General features: G+C 37.7%; 2 protein-coding genes across 2 annotated transcripts in view; one reads left to right on the top strand and one right to left on the bottom strand.

Moving 5' to 3' along the window:
- The window catches only part of LOC137641366 (uncharacterized), a 413,026-nt gene that overhangs the window by 264,395 nt on the left and 125,043 nt on the right, over positions 1-23,588 (top strand).
- LOC137640389 (uncharacterized) lies at positions 13,482-17,441 on the bottom strand. Its single transcript, XM_068372958.1, has 2 exons — positions 15,938-17,441; positions 13,482-15,772 (listed from the first exon to the last, which is right to left on the bottom strand). The coding sequence occupies exons 1-2, from the start codon at positions 17,439-17,441 to the stop codon at positions 13,482-13,484; spliced, it is 3,795 nt and encodes a 1,264-aa protein (XP_068229059.1).

The following is a 23,588-nucleotide window of genomic DNA, read 5'->3' as shown; positions in this document are numbered from 1 at the left end:
CCATACCTACCTACTCTCGGTATATGAAAGAAGGCATGTTTGGGGGCAACATTTCAGTGATCTTTGCCTTGTCCAAGTTATTTAACCATGTTTCAGATAATGCTAGCATATCCAAATATTACCTACAGATTGTATATTTACATAGCCACAGTTTATGACATCCCTAGTATCCATGATCAGTATTTTCCGCTAGTCTTTTCAATCTCAAGTCATAAGCTTTGCAGTCTCTAGAATTTACTGTGTGGTCACTTGGTTTGTTTAACTTTGTGCAATTTATACACTTTGCCACTTGCGAATTACACTCCCTAGTGGAATGTCTCCCTGAACTATTCTCGCAGACTTTATCATCATTCTTAGACTTGCAATCTTTTTCAAAATGTCCATACCTTTGACAGTGGTAGCAGGTGATCACGTGGTACTTATCACGTATGTTATAGATACCCCGTCGTAGCGAAACTTTGTCCCCATTATCATGAATAGCCCTCCGAACTTCAGGATCACATTTCAGCACATAGTGGGTGGTTTCCCCCCCCCCCACGAGGCGTTTTTCTTCAGGACTACACTTATCTTCTCTTCTATATATTGGTTTTGGTCCAAGCAGCGATTTCTTTGAATGAAAGCATTTACTACATCATCTTCATCATTGTATACATTGCACATCATTATTTTTGGTTTTAGTTTCCCGATTTTTCTCGTTTCAGTGTCAGTCACCAATATCTGAATTTTGTTTGCCGCCTCTTCTCTGATCATGTTGTTTGCAAAGTTTAAACATTTCCATTCGTAGTTGACCTCGTGTCAAGTATAGGAATGTCTTTAAGTGCTTGTTCAACATTATGTTTTATTTCAGTAATTTTAATTTTTGTATTAGTTGATTTAATTATCAACTGTTTTTTTCCCTTAACTTTGTCAGCAAACGTCAGTTTCTCCGGTTTTTGGTTTATCATTGTTTTAAGTGTTGCTTTAATTGATTCCATATTCATGGCAAGAATATCAACTTTCTCAGTGAGGTCGGTGGTCTGGGTGGAATTTGCTGCGTCTGCACCTAAGGTCCGTAAGTTTGTTTTCCAAGTCATCTATTTTCGCATCTTGTTCATTCAAGGCCAGAGCTCTCACGTTCACATCTTCCTTTAATTTTGATACTACTAAATTGTTTTGTCTGGCTTCACGTATGCAGTAGGGCATAACCAATCTAGGTTATTTAATTCATTATCAGTAATGGCTGTCACTATATGCACACATTTCTTATGGTAGAGTGTATTACATTCACATACTATCCATTTTTTCCGTCCTTCCTCCGTGTTATTACATATGAAGTAGACATAGTTAGGAGCAGACATAGTGTACTGTTTCCTATTATTTAGGTTTCACCATAAGACTAACTAATATCTTTTCAATGATATTCTAAGCGAGAAACACAAAGCTAAACACGACTCACGACGTGCATAACAGAGCTCTACACAACACGTCCACACTCTGGCACTGCTTTTGTCTTTTCTTTAAAATTGTATGGAAATGCAATATGGCATTACCAGAAAATAGATTCACTACTTCCTTTGCCAAACCCTTATATGGGTGATTTGTTTCTATACAATTTTCCGGGGTTTCTCACGTTATTAAAATCTTCCTACTTCACTTGAAGTTACAAGCATATTACTCTGTGCTTCCTTCTCCTTATGAGATTTCTACTACCTCTAGTTACCGTTCCTTATGTAATCAAACCAGCTCCTCGGCAATCAGCTGCTCAATATATTCCAATTCCATTGTTTTGCCTAAGAATACAATTTCATACACAACTGCTACCTTGTTGCGTTCAAATTACTCAAAATTAAATTCAGAAATGTATTTAGACCACAGTTTTCCCCCTGCAGAATTGAGGGTTCTGTTGGTGATTCCTTCCCAGGCTTCATCATTCTGAGGCAGCCGATAAAGTGGAAATGTTTTTTCCAACAGTCTTGGGATCAGGTTAGTCCTTTCAGTGACCTCGAAGCATCACTGGTACATTGCCTTTGTGTACAGCCTCTTGAAGTTTTAGATCACCTGCTGATCCAGGGGTTGGAGTATGGGAGTAGTGTTAGGCGACATGAACTTTATTCAAATTAATTTGAATTCCTCCATTAGGTTATCTTCAATCTGGAGGATATAGGAACATTGTCTATAAACAACAAGGCTTGGAGTGGGAGATTCTCCTCCATCGTTTACTTTTTGACTTCAGGACTATAAACTTTATTGACTCAGTCCACAAATAATATTTGAGAAACATAAGCATTGTTATTTGACTACATATAACGTTCAATTACTTCTGCCCCTTGTACTTTTTAAAGGCTTATGAATTTTCCAAATGATACACCAGGAGAGGTTTAATTGTGCTAATTTTGCATTAGCACAGAACAGCGGGGAAAGATGGTTTTTCATGGGATTATGACCGGAAATTGTATTTCTCTTTGAAGTAATGAAGGTCCTCCTGGGCATCTCCTTCCAGAAAAAAAGACCACCCTCAATGCAGTTGAACACTTACTGTGGCATGTAAAACTCTAAATCCGTGAACCTTGACATTGGAGTTTGAAGCCTTACCATGTTGCACATCACCATTAATGTCAGTTCTTCCCTAGAATTTTCAAACCAGCCATGGCTCACTTTAAATATTTCTTATTCCTTGTCTGCTGATGTACCTGTCTCTTATTTAACTAGGTCATCAATCACTAGCCTTACTTTTCCACAGCTATTGTTTTCAGTACTGCTGTTTCCTGTCACTAAATGCTTATCATAGATGCAAATAAGAAGCAAGTTTTCAATGTTATCAAGTACATGGAGTCACTGTTTCAACAATGCCAGCACCCCTTCCTCAGCATGAATTGTTTTTCTTTTTTTTTCTTTTTTTGGGATATCTACAAATCATGGATGATGTATGGTTGTACACTTTCGCGTGTTCTACAACACACATAACTTGATCATGCTTCTCGATAATTTCTTTTTTTCACCTCTAGAGTAATCTTCTTACTATCTTTTTTAATTTTCTAGCGGATGTTGTCTAGAATCCTGTAGTATAGTGTTACTATTAACTTGACAGTTAACAAGAGCAATCACAATTCCATAAAGAATACACAATCACAATTCTATAAATAACACATCCATAGATGCTCATAAGATAACTATGGTTAAGTGATACTGGTAGGAATGGTGCTAGGAAAGTGGAAGAGTTAAGGTGGGTGGGCAGGTAAGCTAAGGTGAAACCAAATATCATAAAAATACAAGGTAGTCGATTGAACAACTAATTTCTGCGCATTGCGTGCTAGTATCATTAAAATTTCACTAAAAATTTACATACAGAGGCTTGTAAACTAATTTGAATTCTTTTGCTTGTATGTAGATTTCCTTATATTCAGAATCACTCGTAATCCAAAGTACTACTGTATAAACACACACACATATAAATCATATATGAATATATACATATATATGTATATATGTATATATGTATATATATATATATATATATATATATATATATATATATATATATATATATATATATATATATATATATATATATTTAACCTAAAACCGATAAATCGGTTGGAACCTTTGACCGGGGACGCCTTTCCATGTCCTAAAATAAAACAAAGAAAAAATGTTCATCTTTTCAATTGAGCGTCTGAAAGAATTGATAAAAAAAAAAATTTGACCGGGTGTCACCGGTCACTTGCTTTTGACATTACCCATAGTCTTAAAACAAAACACTGTGATTCGTGATCAATTCATGGAGATAAAATGTAGTATTCTACACCTATACTATGCTGAAGAACGCATTATAACTCCAACCTCTGATAGGTATTACCTCTTACTACGTGTTTCCTGTTTCCTACCCTTTTTCTTCTTTCTACCTCTTACCTCCTACATCCTGCATTCTTATAGTTATACTTCCTACCTCCTTCATCTTTTATCCTACATCCTATATACTTATACCTCCTACCTCCTACCCTCCACATCCTACCTTCTACACCTTACATCCTACCCCCTATCTTTTACCTCCTACTTCCTACATCATACATCTTATCTCCTACCTCCTACATAACATCTTGCCTCTTACCTCCTACCTCTTACTGCTTACCTCTTATAAGAGGTACATCTCTTAGCTCCTACCCTCAACCTCCTATATCTTTTATCCTACATCCTAGATCTTTATACCTCCTACCTCTTACCCCCAACCTCCTACTTCCTACCATCCACATCCTACCTCTTACCTCTTACCTTCTACTTCCTACCTCTTACCATCTACTTCCTACTTCCTACCATCCACATCCTACCTCTTACCTCTTACCTCTTACCTCTAACCTCTTACCTCTTACCATCTACTTCCTACTTTCTACCATCCACATCCTACCTCTTACCTCTTACCTCTTACTATCTACTTCCTACTTCCTACTATCCACATCCTATCTCTTACCTCTTACCTCTTACCTCTTACCTCTTACCTCTTATCTCTTACCTCTTACCTCCTACCTCTTACCTTTTACCTCCTACCTCTTACCTTCTGCTTCCTACTTCCTACCTCTTACCTCTTACCTTTTACCTCCTACCTTTTCTACACATTTTCTTTTGTACCCTGCCTCTTTCATTTCTTACCTTTCAACGCTTAATTCACTAGCATACCTCCTACTCCCTACCCGTTACTTACCTTTAGATTTACTTTTACATCTTACCACACGCCTTATTTGTTTACCTAAAAATTTGTTTAACTTTTACCTCCCTTACTATCTACATCGTACCTCCTACATCCATTCCTTGACCGCCTATCTACAACTTATGATAATTTTTTACCTATTAGTATTACGTCCTAATCTCTACAATCAACCGCATTCCCCCTCATCATAATATACATCAACATGAACATCTATCAAGTAACTTATCGTTCCTACAAGACGTACCTACATGCTACACGCTACCGTGTGATCTACATTAGTCTTTAACGCCGAGTCCTGTGACTGACATGAAAGATAAGTCAATTACCATTACTACGTTCTCTCAAAAATTGGCAACTCATCGTCATGACTATGGGTAATGTCAAAAGCAAGTGACCGGTGACACCCGGTCAAAATTTTTATTTTTATATCAATTCTTTCAGACGCTCAATTGAAAAGATGAACATTTTTTCTTTGTTTTATTTTAGGACATGGAGAGGCGTCCCCGGTCAAAGGTTCCAACCGATTTATCGGTTTTAGGTTAAATATCATTCTTTTTTTGTGCAAGCGTAATAATTGAGTAGTTGAAAACTAAAAGAGACCAAATTATTAGTAACATAATCTCAAACAACAAACACGGCTGGTTATTTATCTGAGATGCAATATATAAAAAAATTATTTACAATTTGAACCAATATACACAGAGTAACGAATATAATAAAATAAAAACAACAAATACAATATTAAAAGCAGTCCTAATCGAGGCCGCCTGCAGAAATATCCCTTTCAAATTCGTGAAGAGTTATAAAGTTTATAGCCGATGCAGCGTGTTGCAATGTGGATCTATTATGTAAGTGCATGCAGTCACAACGCATATTCGGCACGCTTGACACTAGTGAAGGTTTAGCAAGTTTACTAGCACATATTCGACAACATCTAGGTAAGTCAGTAGCCGTGACGTAATTTCATCGTTATTACATTACTGAACTGCCGGCTGCCTCAAATCCCGTACAGTTTCCCACAAATAACACCGAAGAATTCGCCGCAGTATGAACAGAATAGCTTATGAAGCTAGGTGATCTACTAACACCACGGGACCAAACGTACACAATCGAAAGGTCAAGCAGCTTTATATATGTCGTTAACCTACTAAAAGTAAAATACCTGAGCAGCTTGTTCGGGCGTCAAATAGTAAGCCATACCGCTTATCTGAAATAGCGTGTTATCTCTCATGTTACCTTACCCTACAAGATAATTGATAATAAGGTAAATTCCAGCATAATCTAGGCAACACCTAAGTTCAGATTTTCAAAATCTTGTGTCGAACGTCTTTCTAACTCCTTAAGAAACAGAGCTAATGAACATTATCGTAAGCAGAAGAAGGAGTCGTTCAATAACAAAGATCACGTGACTGCAGATGTGACATCACGTGATTATCCAAACCCTCATAGCAATAATCTAATACTTTGGTTTTAAAATTTGGGGTCGAACGTCTTTGTAGCTCATATCATTCGGGGCCGATATACAAGCGTTCCCGCTAGTATACTACTTCAAACCTATGTCACGTGACCTTAACCCACGTCACCATCTAAATGCGTCCGCAAATAGCCTAGGCCACAATTTAAGTTCAGACCTACAAAACCTGGGGTCAAACGTCTTTCTAGCTGATTCAGAGGCTGAGAAACAAGCATTGCCATTATAGTACCTTTTGAAAACTCATGTCACGTGACCCTACCCCACGTGACCACCTGGTCACATCCGCACATAGCCTAAGCCACCCCTTATAAGTTTATCTTCAAAACTTGGGGTCGAACATCTTTCTAGCTTATTCAGAAGCTGAGAAATAAGCTCCCCCGTTTTTGCTTTTGAAGCGTCTATCTCTATATCTACCTATCTATCTATATCACGTGACCTTACCCTATGTGACCATCTAAATGCGTCCGCAAATAGCCTAGGCCACAATTTAAGTTCAGACCTACAAAACTTGGGGTCAAACGTCTTTCTAGCTGATTCAGAGGCTGAGAAACAAGCATTGCCGTTATAGTACCTTTTGAAAACTCATGTCACGTGACCCTACCTCACGTGACCACCTGGTCACATCCGCACATAGCCTAATCCACCCCTTATAAGTTTATCTTCAAAACTTGGGGTCGAACATCTTTCTAGCTTATTCAGAAGCTGAGAAATAAGCTCCCCCGTTTTTGCTTTTGAAGCGTCTATCTCTATATCTACCTATCTATCTATATCACGTGACCTTACCCTACGTGACCATCTAAATGCGTCCGCAAATAGCCTAGGCCACAATTTAAGTTCAGACCTACAAAACCTGGGGTCAAACGTCTTTCTAGCTGATTCAGAGGCTGAGAAACAAGCATTGCCATTATAGTACCTTTTGAAAACTCATGTCACGTGACCCTACCTCACGTGACCACCTGGTCACATCCGCACATAGCCTAAGCCACCCCTTATAAGTTTATCTTCAAAACCTGGGGTCGAACATCTTTCTAGCTTATTCAGAAGCTGAGAAATAAGCTCCCCCGTTTTTGCTTTTGAAGCGTCTATCTCTATATCTACCTATCTATCTATATATAGAACACTGAATGTTTATGTAAAATATGCCATATTTTGGCATATCTTTGACGTGATATCTCTTGACCCTTAAAAGATAGGGACTTGAAACTTTCAGGATCGCCTAGAAATAATAAGAAAAGGCAAATCCTAAAGTTTCAAGCTTCTACTTTGTCGGGAAAATACTTTTTTGAAAACCCGTATTTTCGCGTTTTGGTAATCGTATATAACAGCATTGGCCGCATTTTTGAGAGAGGGCGTTGTTTTGTCCCTGGTTGCGCTTGCCAGCGCTGTGATATATATATATATATATATATATATATATATATATATATATATATATATATATATATATATATATATATATATATATAGGTATGTATGTATATATATCATATATATATATATATATATATATATATATATATATATATATATATATGTCTCATGTCAACAGATGAGACATTGGAAAATGGGTTTTTTTCACATTATCACAAAAAGGTTTGTGGATACACTGTACACAGCGGACACTCTCAGGTGAGTACCTCGTCTAATGATCGCTCGAATGGTACTGCCTAACCCTCGGCAAGTAAGATGCAATGTCTCTCTGTCAATATGCTGAATTGTTAGGTTTTGTAGAATTATCTACTGTGATGGAAATATACTTTCACCAATAGGGTCTCAACACATTACCTTATGAAACTTGGTACATGTCACTTATAACAGAGTTCAGTGATCGTGCACTATAAATTGTGTCATAGTACTGTTATAAAGGTCATTAATCTCACTGTATAAAATGCATATTTTGCATACAAGTATTAGGACATTACTCCACCCCTCCCACCAAGCTCCTCACTCTAGGAGGAGGTGCACACTCGCCCTCTCTTTTCTATGATATATGGAGGACACTCCGACCCGGAATAGGGCAAGGCATGTACTAGACAGGAATGCAGCATAAAATATATACATAAAAATCACCCCAAAAAAAACAGACATCTTCTACAAAAAAAAAAAAATAAATGAATGAAATATTGTATGTAAAAATGTACACAATATAACATAAAGTAATTTCACTCATTTTTTCTTATGACCTCTGCAACTAAAATACAGAATACCCAAAGTGAAAAAAAATCATATCAACATCGGTATTATACAATCTCATCAATAACCTCCCTCTGGTTGCGGGCAATACAGGCCTTTTGGGCGGGACAGGGGTAAAAATAGATATTCCTTCATCCCTCAAGTTTACTTGTCCAAGTTTACGGCACAATTTCGCACCACAACTCACCACCAAAGTTAACGCCATTTTTAAAATCACTACTACACTTGCACTTGTAACTATCAATCGGTAGCCACTAGTCGTTTCCCTCCAAAAATCATTCCGCTTCTACCCTTCTTTTATAACTGTTAGTAGGCTATAAGGTATCCACATCTACACATTCTCTAACAGTGCCTGTCCTCGAAGCTGAACTTTAATCCCATAGAAACTTGCCCTTCGTGAACTGCCCCCCGGCTCCAGCAACCAGAAATCCTATAATACATAGATAATATAGCATCCGCTTGACGGATCACACTTGACCTATTTGACCTTTGATTGTTTTTAGGTTCACTCAGTAGTATGTCATACGCATTGCTACCCTCAGCAAAATTATCACAACACTTTACTTATACAATAAGCACCAACATAAGAACATATTGTTATCATCAAGTTTATTTAAAACATGTCAAGAGAAGAAATGAACTCTGTTCAAACAACAACCACAACAGTAAAGAAAAAAAAAAATTCTACTCATCAACTCGAGGAATGTCGCATATGCAGGAGTAAGGAGATACACTATGGTTTACACTTTTGAAAACAACCTCTTCCGGCACCACATGTATGTGTGCCTGATGATGTTCAGATATTGCGCTATTAATAATGCTTCGTATCACTACTGGGTTAGATTTAACCATATTTACTCGGTACGGACCCAAATACACTGGCTCTAGTTTATGTTTCCTAGGTAGTAATTGTTTCAAATACACACGATTGCCCACAAATACTTTTACCGGTGTGGTTTTGAACCGAACATCAAACTTTGAGCTGTGTTTTTCATTAGTTCTTTTCAAAAACCTTTCTGTGGTGTTCATTACTCTCCTTAAGAGATTCAGTAAATAGACACGGTATTGCTCAGTTGAATAATTTGGCAACTGTTGCGAATTAAACGGGATCGTAACACAGGATCCTGTCCATACACTAAAAAGAAAAGAGTGTCGCTGAGCGATGCATTATAAGCAATGATCAAAGGTAGCTCAGCTGTAGGAAGCATGACGTGCCAAAGAAGGGGGTCATTAGCCATCAAGTAATGTAAAACTCGCACTATTTCCCTATTATGCGATTCCACTAAGCCATTAGCTGAAGACCTATATGCTGTTACTGAAAAGTGTTCAATTTTCATCAAGTTCGTTACCGATTTCAATACCTTATTTATAAACTCGACACCATTATCACTTATCAAAATTTTCGGGCAACCAAGCCTAGTAATGAGAGAGCACAGCACCTGGACTAATGAATTTGCTGACTTATCCAACATTGCGTAAGTATGAGTGTAACGAGTAATTGCATCCACAAATACACATATATACTTATGTTATGTTAAACTAGTAGGAAATGGTCCTAACAGATCCATATGCACCCTATAAAATTTAATAGGAGTCACAGGCCACTTTCTGGTTTCCGGTAGAATGTTTTTATGTTCTTTGAAACAGTTAAAAGCATGAAAACATTTTATATAATTTTCTATAGAGTTTTTCATTCATAACCAAAAGAAGGATTCACTAGCTCTCCTCATCGTTCTATCAATCCCTAAATGCCCTGCATACGGACTTGCATGTACAATGTGGATGGCTCAATTAATTATAAAGGGAGGAAGAACTACTCGTACAGAAAATTCCCCTCTCATCTTCTCCTAAGCACAAAATAAGATATCATTCTCGATAGAAAAATTCTCATGAGGCACATTCAGAAATGATAGATAACTCTCTGATTCCCCTTTAATCACTGTTTGCACTCTTTCCATCCATTCCTCTTTTTTTCTGTCCCTCTCTGACTTCCTTTATGTCCTAACCTCCAAAGTAAATCACACCTGCATCATCAGGGCACTCATTCTAGACACCCCTGGTCACATCCTCGGCCAACCACATACATTCACGTTCACTATTTCCATTTCTCTCTCTCTCTCCAACATCTCTAACTCTCTCTCTCTCTCTCTCTCTCTCTCTCTCTCTCTCTCTCTCTCTCTTTCTCTCTCTCTCTCTCTCTCTCTCTCTCTTGGTCGCGGATCTCCTTTTCTGATTTCTCCTCGTGGAAATTTTCATCCCGTTTTCTGTTTTGATGGGAGTCTTCAATATTTTGGTTTCGTTCTTCGTTCCGCTTTTGTGCCCTAGTTGTTACTCCTATTACTGCACCTCTAGAGAGGGCATCAGCTACCTTATTAGCTTTACTTTCTATGTGGTGAAACCGCTTTATGTTAGATTCTAGCAATCTTTCAATCCATCTTACTTGTCTAGATGTCAATTCACCTTTGTAAAATAAATCCCATAAGGGGACGATGGTCACTTTGCAACTTAATTGGCTAACCTAATAAAAAGAACGGATGACTCTTTATAACCTAAAGAATAGCCAGTGCCTCTCAATCGAATGCCCTTTTTAATGCCCTGGAAGCAAAATAAATGGGTTGCTTTCTACCTTTATCATCTTGTTGAGAAATTAAGCCACCAATGGCTACGCTACTCGCATCTGTAGTCACTAGAAATGGGCGATCAAATCTAGGATATATATGCGAGTAAGTCATTGCTAGTTAAGGCAGCTTTCAAATGGTTCAAGGCCCTTTCTTCTTCCACTCACCAATTTATTACTTTTTGTTCCTTTAAAACATCAAAGGGTTTCGCTATCTCTCCAAAACCTCTTATGAATTTACAGTAATACCCAGTGAGCCCTAGGAACCCAGCTACTTCCTTAGGGGTACGTGGCCTGTGGAAATCTCTAATAGCTGCTACTTTACTGGGGCAGGGTTGGATACCTTCTGGGGTCATTATATGACCTAAAAATTCGACCTGTTTACAGAAAAATTTGCATTTTGACAAATTTATTTCCATACCATTACGTCGCAATGCTTCTAAAACTTTACGAATATTATTATGTTCTTCGGCCGTTTTCCCTGTAATTATGATATTGTCTAAATAAACAAGAACATTATGGCCAATTAAGGATGACAAAACAGTCATCATTAGTCTACAAAAATGACTTGGAGCATTTTCATCACCGAAAGGAAGAAAATTAAACTGTGGGGGATTATTTAAGCCCACATCGTACAGGAAGGTATGGAAAAAGGAGAGCCTTGGGCTTGAAGGAAACACCATGTTTTTCTTAAAACCTCATTTTTTATTAGAACAACTAAACTCTTAAGTAAATATAATGAGATTTACATTAAGCAAAAATAATTATAAAATTCACACTCATAAATATGATGACTTGTAAATATCAAATACTAAATTAATTGTACTTCAATATACACTTCAAGTAAGAGAAACAGAATTAAATATATAACCAAGAAAACTAACAAAAAAACATTGGAACATGAGTTATAAAAGAAAATGGTGGTGCTATTTCAGACACACTATAAGGAAACTCCTTTCAAGTGAATATGCAGAAGACACCTTTCTAAAGTCAACATCCTCCCGGCAATAGGGGACGAAGCCACCTATTAAAGAACACAACTTAGACCTTATCTAAATTATACATGGCTGAAAAATACACAAAAATTAGTAATGCAGTTTTACAAATAAACACATTAAGCTTTGCTTGACATGCACAACTGCATGACTTACAGTGACTATTATAAATCTAACTTAGTAGGAGGCTTAATTACTCTACCAGACTTAGACCTTGGAAATATATCCTCATCACTAACAGTATGAATAGGCATTTGAGGATTATCAAATACATCTCTATCAAAATCATCACAGGATGCATCAGTAGTAATCAAATCTTCTGATCTACCTACTTCAAGATTATACAATCTTTGAATGGGTCTAGTCATTTCTCCCTTTTTAGTTTTGAGCCTTACACTTCTTACAAGTCCATCTCTACCTTTAAAAACATCTACAATAACCCCAAGAGGCCACTTCAATCTAGGGAGGTTATCCTCCTTTATCAACACAAGGTCACCCTTAGACAAATCACATTTTTTATTGAATCCTTTAACAACTTGAGGCAAATTGGTTATATAATTGTTACTCCAAATTTTCCAAAAATGTTCTAGGTTCTTGTTTCTTAAAACTTCTCTTTCATTCAAGTCCCTGGAAGTCACCTTACATGGCTCAAAATTTATTAAGGATTTACAGTGTGGGGCTCTTCCTAGGATAAAATGTGATGGAGTGAGATAATGAATGGAGTCAAGTTCATCACTTACATAGGTCAATGGTCTGGAATTAATACAGGACTCTATTTCTACTAGTATAGTTTCTAATTCACTCTTACTTACATAGTTCAGATTTAGTGTCTTTCTCAAGGCAAGCTTAACTGACCTAATGAGTCTCTCCCACCAGCCCCCCCACCAGGGAGCACGAGGGGCAATAAAGTTCCATTTGGGAGCCAAGTGGCCATACAGCCTTTGTACTTCATACCTAGCAGCTACAAAAGTCTTTGCATTATCTGAATATATAACACTAGGTAAACTTCTCCTGGCAACAAATCTTCTTATAGCCAATAAACAGTCAGGCAAGGATAAAGATTCTGTAAGCTCTAGGTGTACGGCTCTTACAACACCACAAGTGAACAACAATACATAAAATTTCTTACTAGGACAATCAGCACAAAAGAGGGGGCCTGCATAATCTAAGCCTGTTACATCAAAGGGTGGAGAAGCCCTTACTCTTTCTTTAGGTAATGGAGCCAGAGGCTGACTACAAGGTTTTGAATCATGCCAACGGCAACTTAAACATTCCTTTATTACTGTCTTAGCTAATCTCCTCATTCCTATAATCCAAAAGTTATTTCGTAGGGATGAAATTACGGTATCCACACCTGCATGCTTTAAAAACCTGTGCTGAAATCTGATCAACAGTTTAGCAAATTGACCCTTTGGAATTATAACAGGATGTTTAGTGTCATAGTCCAAGTTAGAAAACTCAAGACGTCCCCTAATTCTTATTAAGCCTTTATCATCTGGAAAGGGGTCAAGAGTTCTTAATTTAGAGTTTAAACCATTGAGGGATAGCCTTTTTACCCAAAAGTACCTTTATTTCTGCAGAAAACACTTCTCTTTGGATGCAGTAAATCAACTTCAACTTAGCAAAATCAATCTCTTCAGTAATGAGAGGGCCTGCCACTTTGTTATTACTATTTCTACAATTTATGATAAATCTTAAGACATAAGCTGTAACTCTTAACACCTTGCTTAATTTACTGTATCGATCTAAATCTATCAAAGGGTTGTCTGGCATGCCTTGTACATTAAGACAGACAGCAGTACTTTCTATGCCTATTTCATCTTTATACTTAACTGGGTTACCTTCCCTTTCCTGGTATTGGGATTCTTTTAACATACTAGGCCCATAGAGCCACATAGTACTATCCACAAGCTTGTCAGCCAACAGACCTCGTGTTATCAGGTCAGCTGGATTGTCCTTACTTACACAATGTTGCCAGCAACTTGGAGGTGTTAACTCTCTGATTTCCTTTACCCGATTAGCTACAAATAGGTCCTTCTTACTAGCATCTCTTTGAATCCATGACAGAGCAATGGTAGAATCTGTCCAACACCTAACTCTAACACAGTTATCTAAGTTAAGGGTATTCTTCACAAAGTTGACTAATCGTGAACACAAAAGACATCCCATGACTTCTAACCTAGGCAATGTAATTGTCTTTATGGGAGCAACTCTTGACTTAGAGGACACTAATGACACCTTGTATGAGCCGTTCTCCACAGGCACTCGCAGGTACACACAAGGCCCATAGCCCTTTTCAGAGGCATCACCAAACCCATGTAGCTCCATATGACTAAGCCTCCCCCAGGCCTTTGGTGAAAAATAACATCTATCTATCTGATAATTCTTAAAATGCTCACTACTAAGGAGCCATCTTTGAAACTTTAGCTTCAACTCTGATGGCATTTCTTGATCCCAAGTCAAACCCAGTTTCCAGAGTTCCTGAAAAAGTATCTTGCCATACATAACATATGGACTAATTAACCCCAAAGGGTCAAAAATCTTAGCTATCACACTAAGGATACTTCGCTTAGTAGAGACTACTTCTACAAAGGAATCTGAGGTTATGCCATCAAAGGAGAAACTGTCCAGTGAGTTACACCACTTCAGGCCTAATACAGTATTGGGTTCATCAGAATTTATAAAGGGTACCTTGTTGTCACATAACTGAGAAGTAATTAGCAAACTATTTGATACAAGTTTTGTAAGGTCCATACTAGCATCAGCTAAAATGCTACGGGCTTCACAAAATTTATCAGCTGCTTCTACAGCAGAATCCGCACCACTCAACCAATTGTCTGTATACATGTTAGCCTTCAAATCTTGCACTACACTAGTTGGGGGATACTTATCCAAATGATGTTTAATTGTGGCATTTAACAGAAATGGGCTCGCTGTGTTACCAAAGGGTACACGTGTGAATCTCATGTGCCGTATTGTACCATCGTCTCTTGGCCACAAAAATCTATGAACATCCCTGTCTTTCTCTTGTACACTAATTTGCAAAAAGGCCTTTCTTATATCAGCTGTAACAGCAATGGGCCAACGACGAAAACGAAGGAGCACCTCAACCAAGTCAGGGTTGAGTGATGGGCCTGAGGACAAACAGTCATTCAATGATACACCATTGTAACAAGAGGCAGAGGCATCAAACACAGGTCTTATCTTAGTACTTGAACTACTTAACTTAACTACTGGACGATGAGGCATATAGTACACAGGATTCACACCTGAAATTTCCTGCCTTGGTACCTCTTCTATTATGTGATCAGACTCATAACTATCAAACACTTTTTGATATTCTTTCTTAAGCTCCTTATCGTGTTCTAACTTAACCATTAGCCTACCTAACCTTTTATGGGCTATGACAACATTATTTAAAAGCCTTTCCTTAGCAGAATCATCCTTCCATGGCAGTGCAACGTCATAGCGACCATTCACAAACTTCACAGTACTCTCAAATTCTTTGAAAACTTTGGTTTCACTATAACTTTCAACAAGTTCCCTAGGCTTAACCCCTACAGTTTCCAAATCCCAAAACTTACACAAATCTGAATCTGAAACAGAGGAGATACACAATAATTGTGGTACAGAATAGGTACAAGAGTCATTGGTTTTATACAGCCTGCCACTCAAGACATAACCAAAGAGAGACTTCATGGCTACAACATGGTTAATTTGGAAGGCATCTACAGGAGAAATCAGTGTCCAGTAGAAATCTAGACCAATCAGTATATCAATCTCAATGGGAGAATCATGGTGGTAATCATCAGCTAATACAACATGAGAAAAAGAGTTAATCACTGAATCTGGTACAATAGGCCTAACCAAGGGTTGACATATTCTGGGAATCTCCGCAGCAATAATACGTACCACCTTCTTGTCAGAGTCCCACAACTTTAACTCATAAATATTTCTGTGTTAATTTTTTCCACTACTATGACCACCAAAACTAGAGTATGGCATAGGTGCACTAGTGATCCATTGTGGTTTACACTTCTTCACAAATTTGCTACTAATATAAGACCTGTCTGCACCATTATCAAACATTACCTGAGCAGTGACAACAGTACCATCACTACCAATCACCTGAACTTTGGCAGTTTGTAAAATGGCACAGTTACCACCTTGCCCTGTTAGAAGTGCCACATCGCCAGGCTTGTCACTGCCAATAGCACCTTCCTTTGCTTCACTTTCCTCCTTCTTAAGGTTAATTTCCAACCTAACGCCACACATTAAGGTAGAATGGGCACCGTTACACTTTGTACACCTTGTACGAGCTTTACAGTCTCTTGACATGTGTCCACTCTTCAAACACTTGAAACATAGGCCTAAACTTCTTATTTTTTCACCTCGCTCCTTTCCACTCAATTCTAGCACACCATAACAGTTTTCCGATTTGTGCTTCTTGGCACAGAAACTGCACATTGTGTTTTCTTGCTTGGACGAAGCATGAAGGGCTGCGGCTGAATACACCTTGTCTTTAGAACTCTTATTTTCAATTTTCTTTACTTCAATACTGCTCTTTCCCTTAAAGGCTTCAGACCTTTCTAATCTTGAAATTTCCTTGTCTAAGAATGTCAATAACCAATCTAAATCACTCTCATGTCCATCACCATCCCTGGCCCACTCTAGCCGCAGTTCACTTGGCAAACGGGAGAGGATGATAGGTGTAAGAAACACTTCACATTGTTTTCCTGTGATGCCTAGCGCTTCCAAACTGCGGATGTGTATTAGAATGTCATCTCGTAATTTCCACAGCTGTGCCACACCCTTGGGTCCGCTGACATTAATGTTGACCTCACCATTTAACAATGCCTGGACATGAGCAAAAATAATCCTTTCTGGCTTGTAGTAGCGTTCCTTCAGTAGTTTGCAGGCAACCTGGTAATTAGCACTGGTATGAGCTAGTCCCTTCACTACATTCCTGGCATCTCCCTCCAGCAAAGACAGCAAATAAGTGAACTTACTGATCACTGGAAGGTCTGTTGCATCGATGTGGGAATTATATTGATCCCAGAAGGACTGCCATTGGGTCACTTCACCACTAAACTTCGGTAGCTCCAGCTTGGGTAACTTGACATTGGTGATATCTGACTCTCGAGATGAAGACTGTCCACTTATACTGCCAGCTTTAGAACCAGGACACGCTGCTGCTGCTAACTTCCTTATCTGGTCTTCAGCTTGTATCCTAGGCTGCACACTTACTGTTCTAAAATCATGGGCTTCATCCAAAAGTTGTTCTAGTTCTTCTTCAGCTACCTCAATTTCTATTGCTTCTTGGACTTCATCCAACTTAGCTAGTCTCTGGTCGTATTCCTTGATAGCATACTCAAATTGACTAATAGTTGTGGTGGAAGACTTCAGAAGGTCACTCAGTGCCTTGGAAGCTCTTGTCACCCACCCTCTACATGTAGTCCTAGTCTTCTTTAACTTCTCCATTATCTTCACTGCACAACTTACTTATTTTCTTAGAGGGAGTGTTCCCGGGTCTGGGCACCAAAATGTGGGGGATTATTTAAGCCCACATCGTACAGGAAGGTATGGAAAAAGGAGAGCCTTGGTCTTGAAGGAAACACCATGTTTTTCTTAAAACCTCATTTTTTATTAGAACAACTAAACTCTTAAGTAAATATAATGAGATTTACATTAAGCAAAAATAGTTATAAAATTCACACTCATAAATATGATGACTTGTAAATATCAAATACTAAATTAATTGTACTTCAATATACACTTCAAGTAAGAGAAACAGAATTAAATATATAACCAAGAAAACTAACAAAAAAACATTGGAACATGAGTTATAAAAGAAAATGGTAGTGCTATTTCAGACACACTATAAGGAAACTCCTTTCAAGTGAATATGCAGAAGACACCTTTCTAAAGTCAACAGCTATAAATGCCGTTTTACATTTACTGACTTCCCGGATGGGTATTTGTTAGTATCCAGATTTTTGTAAAATATTCACTATCCCGTACCTTCACAAGCAATTCTTCAATCGAGGGCAGAGGAAATGCATTGTCCTTGGGGACTGCATTCATCTTCTTATAATCAACACACAATCTTACCGAGCCATCCTTTTTCCTAACAGCTACAATTGGAGAAGCACAGGGGGATTCACTCTCCTCGATTATCCCTTGTTCCCTTAATTTACTAATTTCCCTTTTTATCTCTCCCAGGAATTGAATTGGTATGTTATAAGACCTTGACCTGATCCGCTCCGCCTGCCCAGTTTCAATGCTTAAGTGAAATCGATCAATTCTTTTGGGTGGCTCATCTCCAATTGCAATTACATCAGAATAATTATCAACAATGTTACTAACTATAGGTTGATATTCTGTTGGACATAGTTTTCGCGCTTGCTTAATCAAGTTCTGAGTGCGTTCGTCTGTGGGGGCTGGATTTAACTTATCTAGTAGGTCAATCCCGACTGCTAACATTCCAAGCCGGTGATTAGGATATGTGGGGCACCTGCCAATGACCTTGCTTGCAATACGGCTGCCCCCTGCTCCTGTCCCTAGTGCTGCGGGGCTGAGGTCGAGGGTACCAACGGAGGTCCCATCGTAGACACTCTCACAGGTGACTCGGCTTCTGCTTCTGATGTCATGTTGGGGGCAACGATCTCCCTCGTCTCCCCCTTCCTCTGTTTCCTTTCCCCCGGATGTTGGGCAGGGGTTGGTATGCGTGTGCCACAGCCCACCCGTCTCGGCATTTTTTTCTGGGCACTCTCGAGATAGGCCTGGCAAGTGTAACAGTGGGCGGATCTTTGGGTGGGCCACTCCACTCGTTGGTACCCCTCTTTCCCACACTGCCAACATCTGAAGACTCTTCTCACCTGCTGATTGCATTCTCCTCTCTTCAGCTTTGGGGGTTGGTGAGTGCCTCTCATGGCTGCCACCTTCTTGGAATCGGGGCAGTTATTTTCAGTCATTTTTTTTTTCGGGCCAACTGTCTAGAATTTTTTGTATCGCCATCACTACGTCTGCTAACGAGCGATTGTCATCAAACAAATAACCACATAAATACGGGTTTAAATCTTCGAATATTTTTTACGGGCAATTGTTTTTTTATCACCTTCTGGGAGATTGGCATTCCGTGTAGCAAACGAATTACAATCTCGAAAAATGCGAGTGGCAAAACTAAGAATGGATTCAACTTTCCGAATTTTGGGTTTGTAATTCTCTTTAATGTCCGCTCTTCTTACTTCAAGTAAGGCGTATTTCTCAATTAAACGTCTTTTTATTTCAGTAAGGCTTCTTAAACTGTCTCGTGGCCAACACATTACCTCCATTGCTGGAGCATCTTTCAGCAACCTAATCACTTGAATTGCTTTTTCCGTTTCGGACCACCCACATTTGGCTACTTCAAAGTCTCTCAAAACACTTCGATCGAAATGAAACCCTTCGTTAGGCCATTGATCATCAAAAGGCCTAACACTTGCCTTGAGTTCTGGTAATTTTCGAACTATGACGTTTTGCGTATTCTCACTCGGCTGTGCATGTGTGCTTCCACTTGTGTGTGTTTGAACTTCGTTTATATACGTCGGATATGCTGTGGTTGCACGCCGCTCCTCTTCTCGTTCAACTAAGAGTCTGTTCATTAACTCGGCTAGGTTATCTAACCTATTTTCTAATTCCTGCGTTCATTGTTCTCGTCTATATTCTTCATCGACATCACTATAACCAGCTTCTTCGTATTCATCTCCCCCAGCAGCAGTGTCTGCTATGTTAGTCCTTGTGTATCTAGGCATCTTGAACTTTTATTTTACCGGCTTAAAGAACAACTTCGCTCACAGTATACACAAGCAGACATATTTGTACACCTGACACCAATTATGTCCCATGTCTACGGATAATGAGACATAGGAACATGGATTTTTTCCCTTTATTACAAAATGGATTTTTGATTACTCTGTACACAGCCGATACTCTCAAGTGAGTACTTTGTCTAATGATCGCTCGAATGGTACTGCCTAACCCTCGTTAAGTGAGATACAATGTCTGTCAATATGCTGAATTGTTAGGTTTTGTGGAATTCTCCAGTGTGATGGAAATTTATTGTCACCAATAGGGCCTGAATACAATACGTTATGAAACTTGGTATATGTCACTTATAACAGAGTTCAGTGATCGCACACTATAATTTGTGAGTCATAGTACTCTTAAAAAGGTAATTAATCTCTCTGTATAAAATGCATATTTTGCATAAAGGTATTAGGACATATATATATATATATATATATATATATATATATATATATATATATATATACATACATACATATATATATATATATATATATATATATGTTTATATATATATATATATATATATATATATATATATACATATATATATATACATATACATATTTATATATATATATATATATATATATATATATATATATATATATATATATATAAATATATATATATATATATATATATACATACATATATATATATATATATATATATATATATATATATATATATATATATATATATATATGTATGTATATATATATATATATATATATATATATATATATATATATATATATATATATATATATATAATGTACATAGAAGAGAGAGAGAGAGAGAGAGAGAGAGAGAGAGAGAGAGAGAGAGAGAGAGAGAGAGAGAGAGAGAGAGAGAGAGAGAGATATTTTGCCTAAATTACATTATTGGAAGATGTTGCATAATAATTATTTCATAAAGTCAGAGTGGTATTTACAGTATTAAAGATGAATTCTCAAAATGCAAATAGTTCGATATATTCCAATAAACCATCCAACTAGCTCCACCATTGCCTGGTAGCGAATATTTTACCCAGACAGGAGTGCAGTGAGGGATGGGGCTTCGTAATCCATGAGAACAAAAGACAAAGTTGGTGGTAGCCTACATGTCTTCTTAAACTGCATTCATAATAAGCTAGAATTTTTTATAAACAATAATACAATTTTCACATTAGAATATACAAAAGCACAGCAGTGATATTTTGTCTGGTTTCACAATAAGGGAGAGAGTATGGTTGCTCGTGTGATCTCTTGAAAGATTGATGTAATCTCTATTGTACAAAGACAGACACGAGCAAATATAATTTTTATTTAACACTTCGAAAGGTAAGAACAGTAAGATTCTCTCAAAAGAACACTTAACATTATTAGTAAATCTTAATCGAGAATGATTACATTGATTTTTTTTTCTTTTTTATAAGAAAATTTTTTTTACAATATTTTCTCAGGTAACTTATATATATTAACCATATCATAGATTGTGATAATATTGTGGAGAAATTATTTCGATTGTTGCTGAGTGGGAACTTGTTGTTCAGGGAATGTCTCCCTACAACATGCAGCAAAGATCAACAAGAGAAGATAGGAACACTAACGCCCAAGGGCACAAACACCCTGGTAATAACTTTGGCGATGCAGATCACAAACCTTTACTTTAAATAGAAAAGTGGTCTCTGTCCAGAGACCTAAAAACTCCACACGTGAAAAACGTAATTTGATGGCCTCCTTTAGCTTTCTCATTACTAAAGCTCTCTACACCATAAGGCTCTGTTTTGAATCCATCCCAGGAGCCCCTGTGAGATGCTGGACATGAATTTTACGTTATGAATGGAGACAATGCCAATGGGTGGGAGCAGGGAATAAAGTTAAATAGGGATCTTCACCTTCAAAGCACCAAGTTAAAGAAGCGTACACTCGTTTATACCAACTTATACCAATGCCTGGCCCTCCTTAGTCTTAGCTCTGGTGCAGAGGGGGCTTGGGCGCTGATCATCTGTATATATATGGTCAGTTTCTAGGGCATTGTCTTGCTTGATAGGGCAATGTCACTGTCCCTTGCATATGCCATTCATGAGTTGCCTTTACACCTTTAAACCTACCGTAGATTAGTCTCTTCAATATCTCGGGTAAAACTATCCCGAACTAAATTATTGGTTTGTTTAATGCATAATCATTCAAATAAAGGGTTTAAGGATACAAATATCTGCAATCTATTCTAATTTACGTAATTACAGTAAAGATGAAAACCAGAGTAACTCAATAATGGCTTTTTCAAATGGAAAAAATTAATAAATTAAATGTAACCACAATTAACATTACAAATGAACACTGAAAATAATTGCCCAAATAACCCTATGGGATTACCCCTTCTTCATCATCATCATCCTCATTCCCTCCCACGCCTAATGACGCAAAGGGGAGTTAGATTTCGCCAGTCATCTTAGTTTATATATGAGAGATCTAATTTAATGTTGTTAATGATCTTAAAGTATTTGATTTTGATTGCTATTACTTCTTTCTTAGTTTATTTATTTCTTTGTTTCTTTTCCTCAGTGGGCTATATTTCCCTTTTGGAGCCCTTCGGCTTATAGCATCATGCTTTTCCAACTAGGGTTGTAGCTTAGCAGGTAATAATAATAATAATCTCTATCTTGAGCTTTTAAATCAATACTTCTCCATTCATCATCTCGTACTTCATGCTACATAGTACTCAGCTATGTAGGCCTTGGTCTTTCCACTCCTCTAGTGCCTTGTGGAACCTAGTTGAAAGTTTGGTGAACTAATCTCTCTTGGGGAGTACGAAGAGCATGCCCAAACCGTCTCCATCTACCCCTCTTCATGACATCATCCACATATGGTACTCGAGTAATCTCTCTTATATTTTCATTTCTAATACTGTCCCTTCATTGACCTCCCAATATTCTTCAGAGGGCCTTGTTCTCAAATCATCAAAATCGGTTGGATATTGTTTCATTGTTATACCACGACTTATGCCCCTACAATAACATTGATCTTATTTAACTGATATACTGTATAGGTGATTTGATTTCCAAATTTTACTTAACCTAGCCATTGTCTGATTTGCTTTTTTCAATCTTTCATTAAACTCAAATTCTAAATCTCCTGTATTAGAGATCATAGTTCCTAAATATTTAAATGATTCCACCTCATTAATCCTTTCTCATTCCAAGGATATTTCATCTTCCATTGCATATTCCGTTCTCATCCTCTCTGTCTTTCTTCTATTTATCTTGAGCCCAACCCCATGTTATATTTCGTGTATTTTGGTAAACAAGCATTCCAAGTCCTGTGGTGTTCTGCTAATAAGGACAGCGTCATCATCATACCCTATGTCAGCTGTAACCAATCCAGTCCAATCCTCCTCCACAATCCACAACTGTTCTATGCATTACAAAATCCATGAAGAGGATAAACAACATAGGTGACAATACATTCCCTTGGAGTTCTTCATTGTTCACTGGAAATTCTTTTGATAGGACTCCACTAACATTAACTTTGCATTTGCTATGCTCATGAACAGACTTAATCAAACTTACATATTTGAGAGGAACTCCATGATAATGCAGGACTCTCCACAAAATTGACCGGTGCGCACTATCAAAGGCTTTTTCATAGTCTACAAATGGCATCAAAAGTGGGTTTCTATATTCTACACATTCTGTGTCACATGTCTTGAAATGGATATTTGATCAGTACAACTTCTACCTTTTCTAAACCCTGCTTGTTCATCTCTCAGCTTTTCATCCATCTTTCTCTCTAG

The sequence above is a fragment of the Palaemon carinicauda genome, chromosome 5 (assembly GCF_036898095.1).
Source record: "Palaemon carinicauda isolate YSFRI2023 chromosome 5, ASM3689809v2, whole genome shotgun sequence".
In the NCBI taxonomy this organism is placed as follows: domain Eukaryota; kingdom Metazoa; phylum Arthropoda; class Malacostraca; order Decapoda; family Palaemonidae; genus Palaemon; species Palaemon carinicauda.
Note: the sequence above shows the minus strand (reverse complement) of the source record. Positions and strands in the feature narration are given on the sequence as shown.

Bases quoted from the DNA above. Each gene is read 5' to 3' on its own strand.
- LOC137640389 (XM_068372958.1), bottom strand. From the start codon at position 17,441: ATGGAGAAGTTAAAGAAGACTAGGACTACATGTAGAGGGTGGGTGACA. The intron at 15,773-15,937 runs GTAGTGGAAAAA...ATGTTGTATTAG, and splicing joins CTCTAGTTTTGGTGGTCATA to CTGATGATTACCACCATGAT.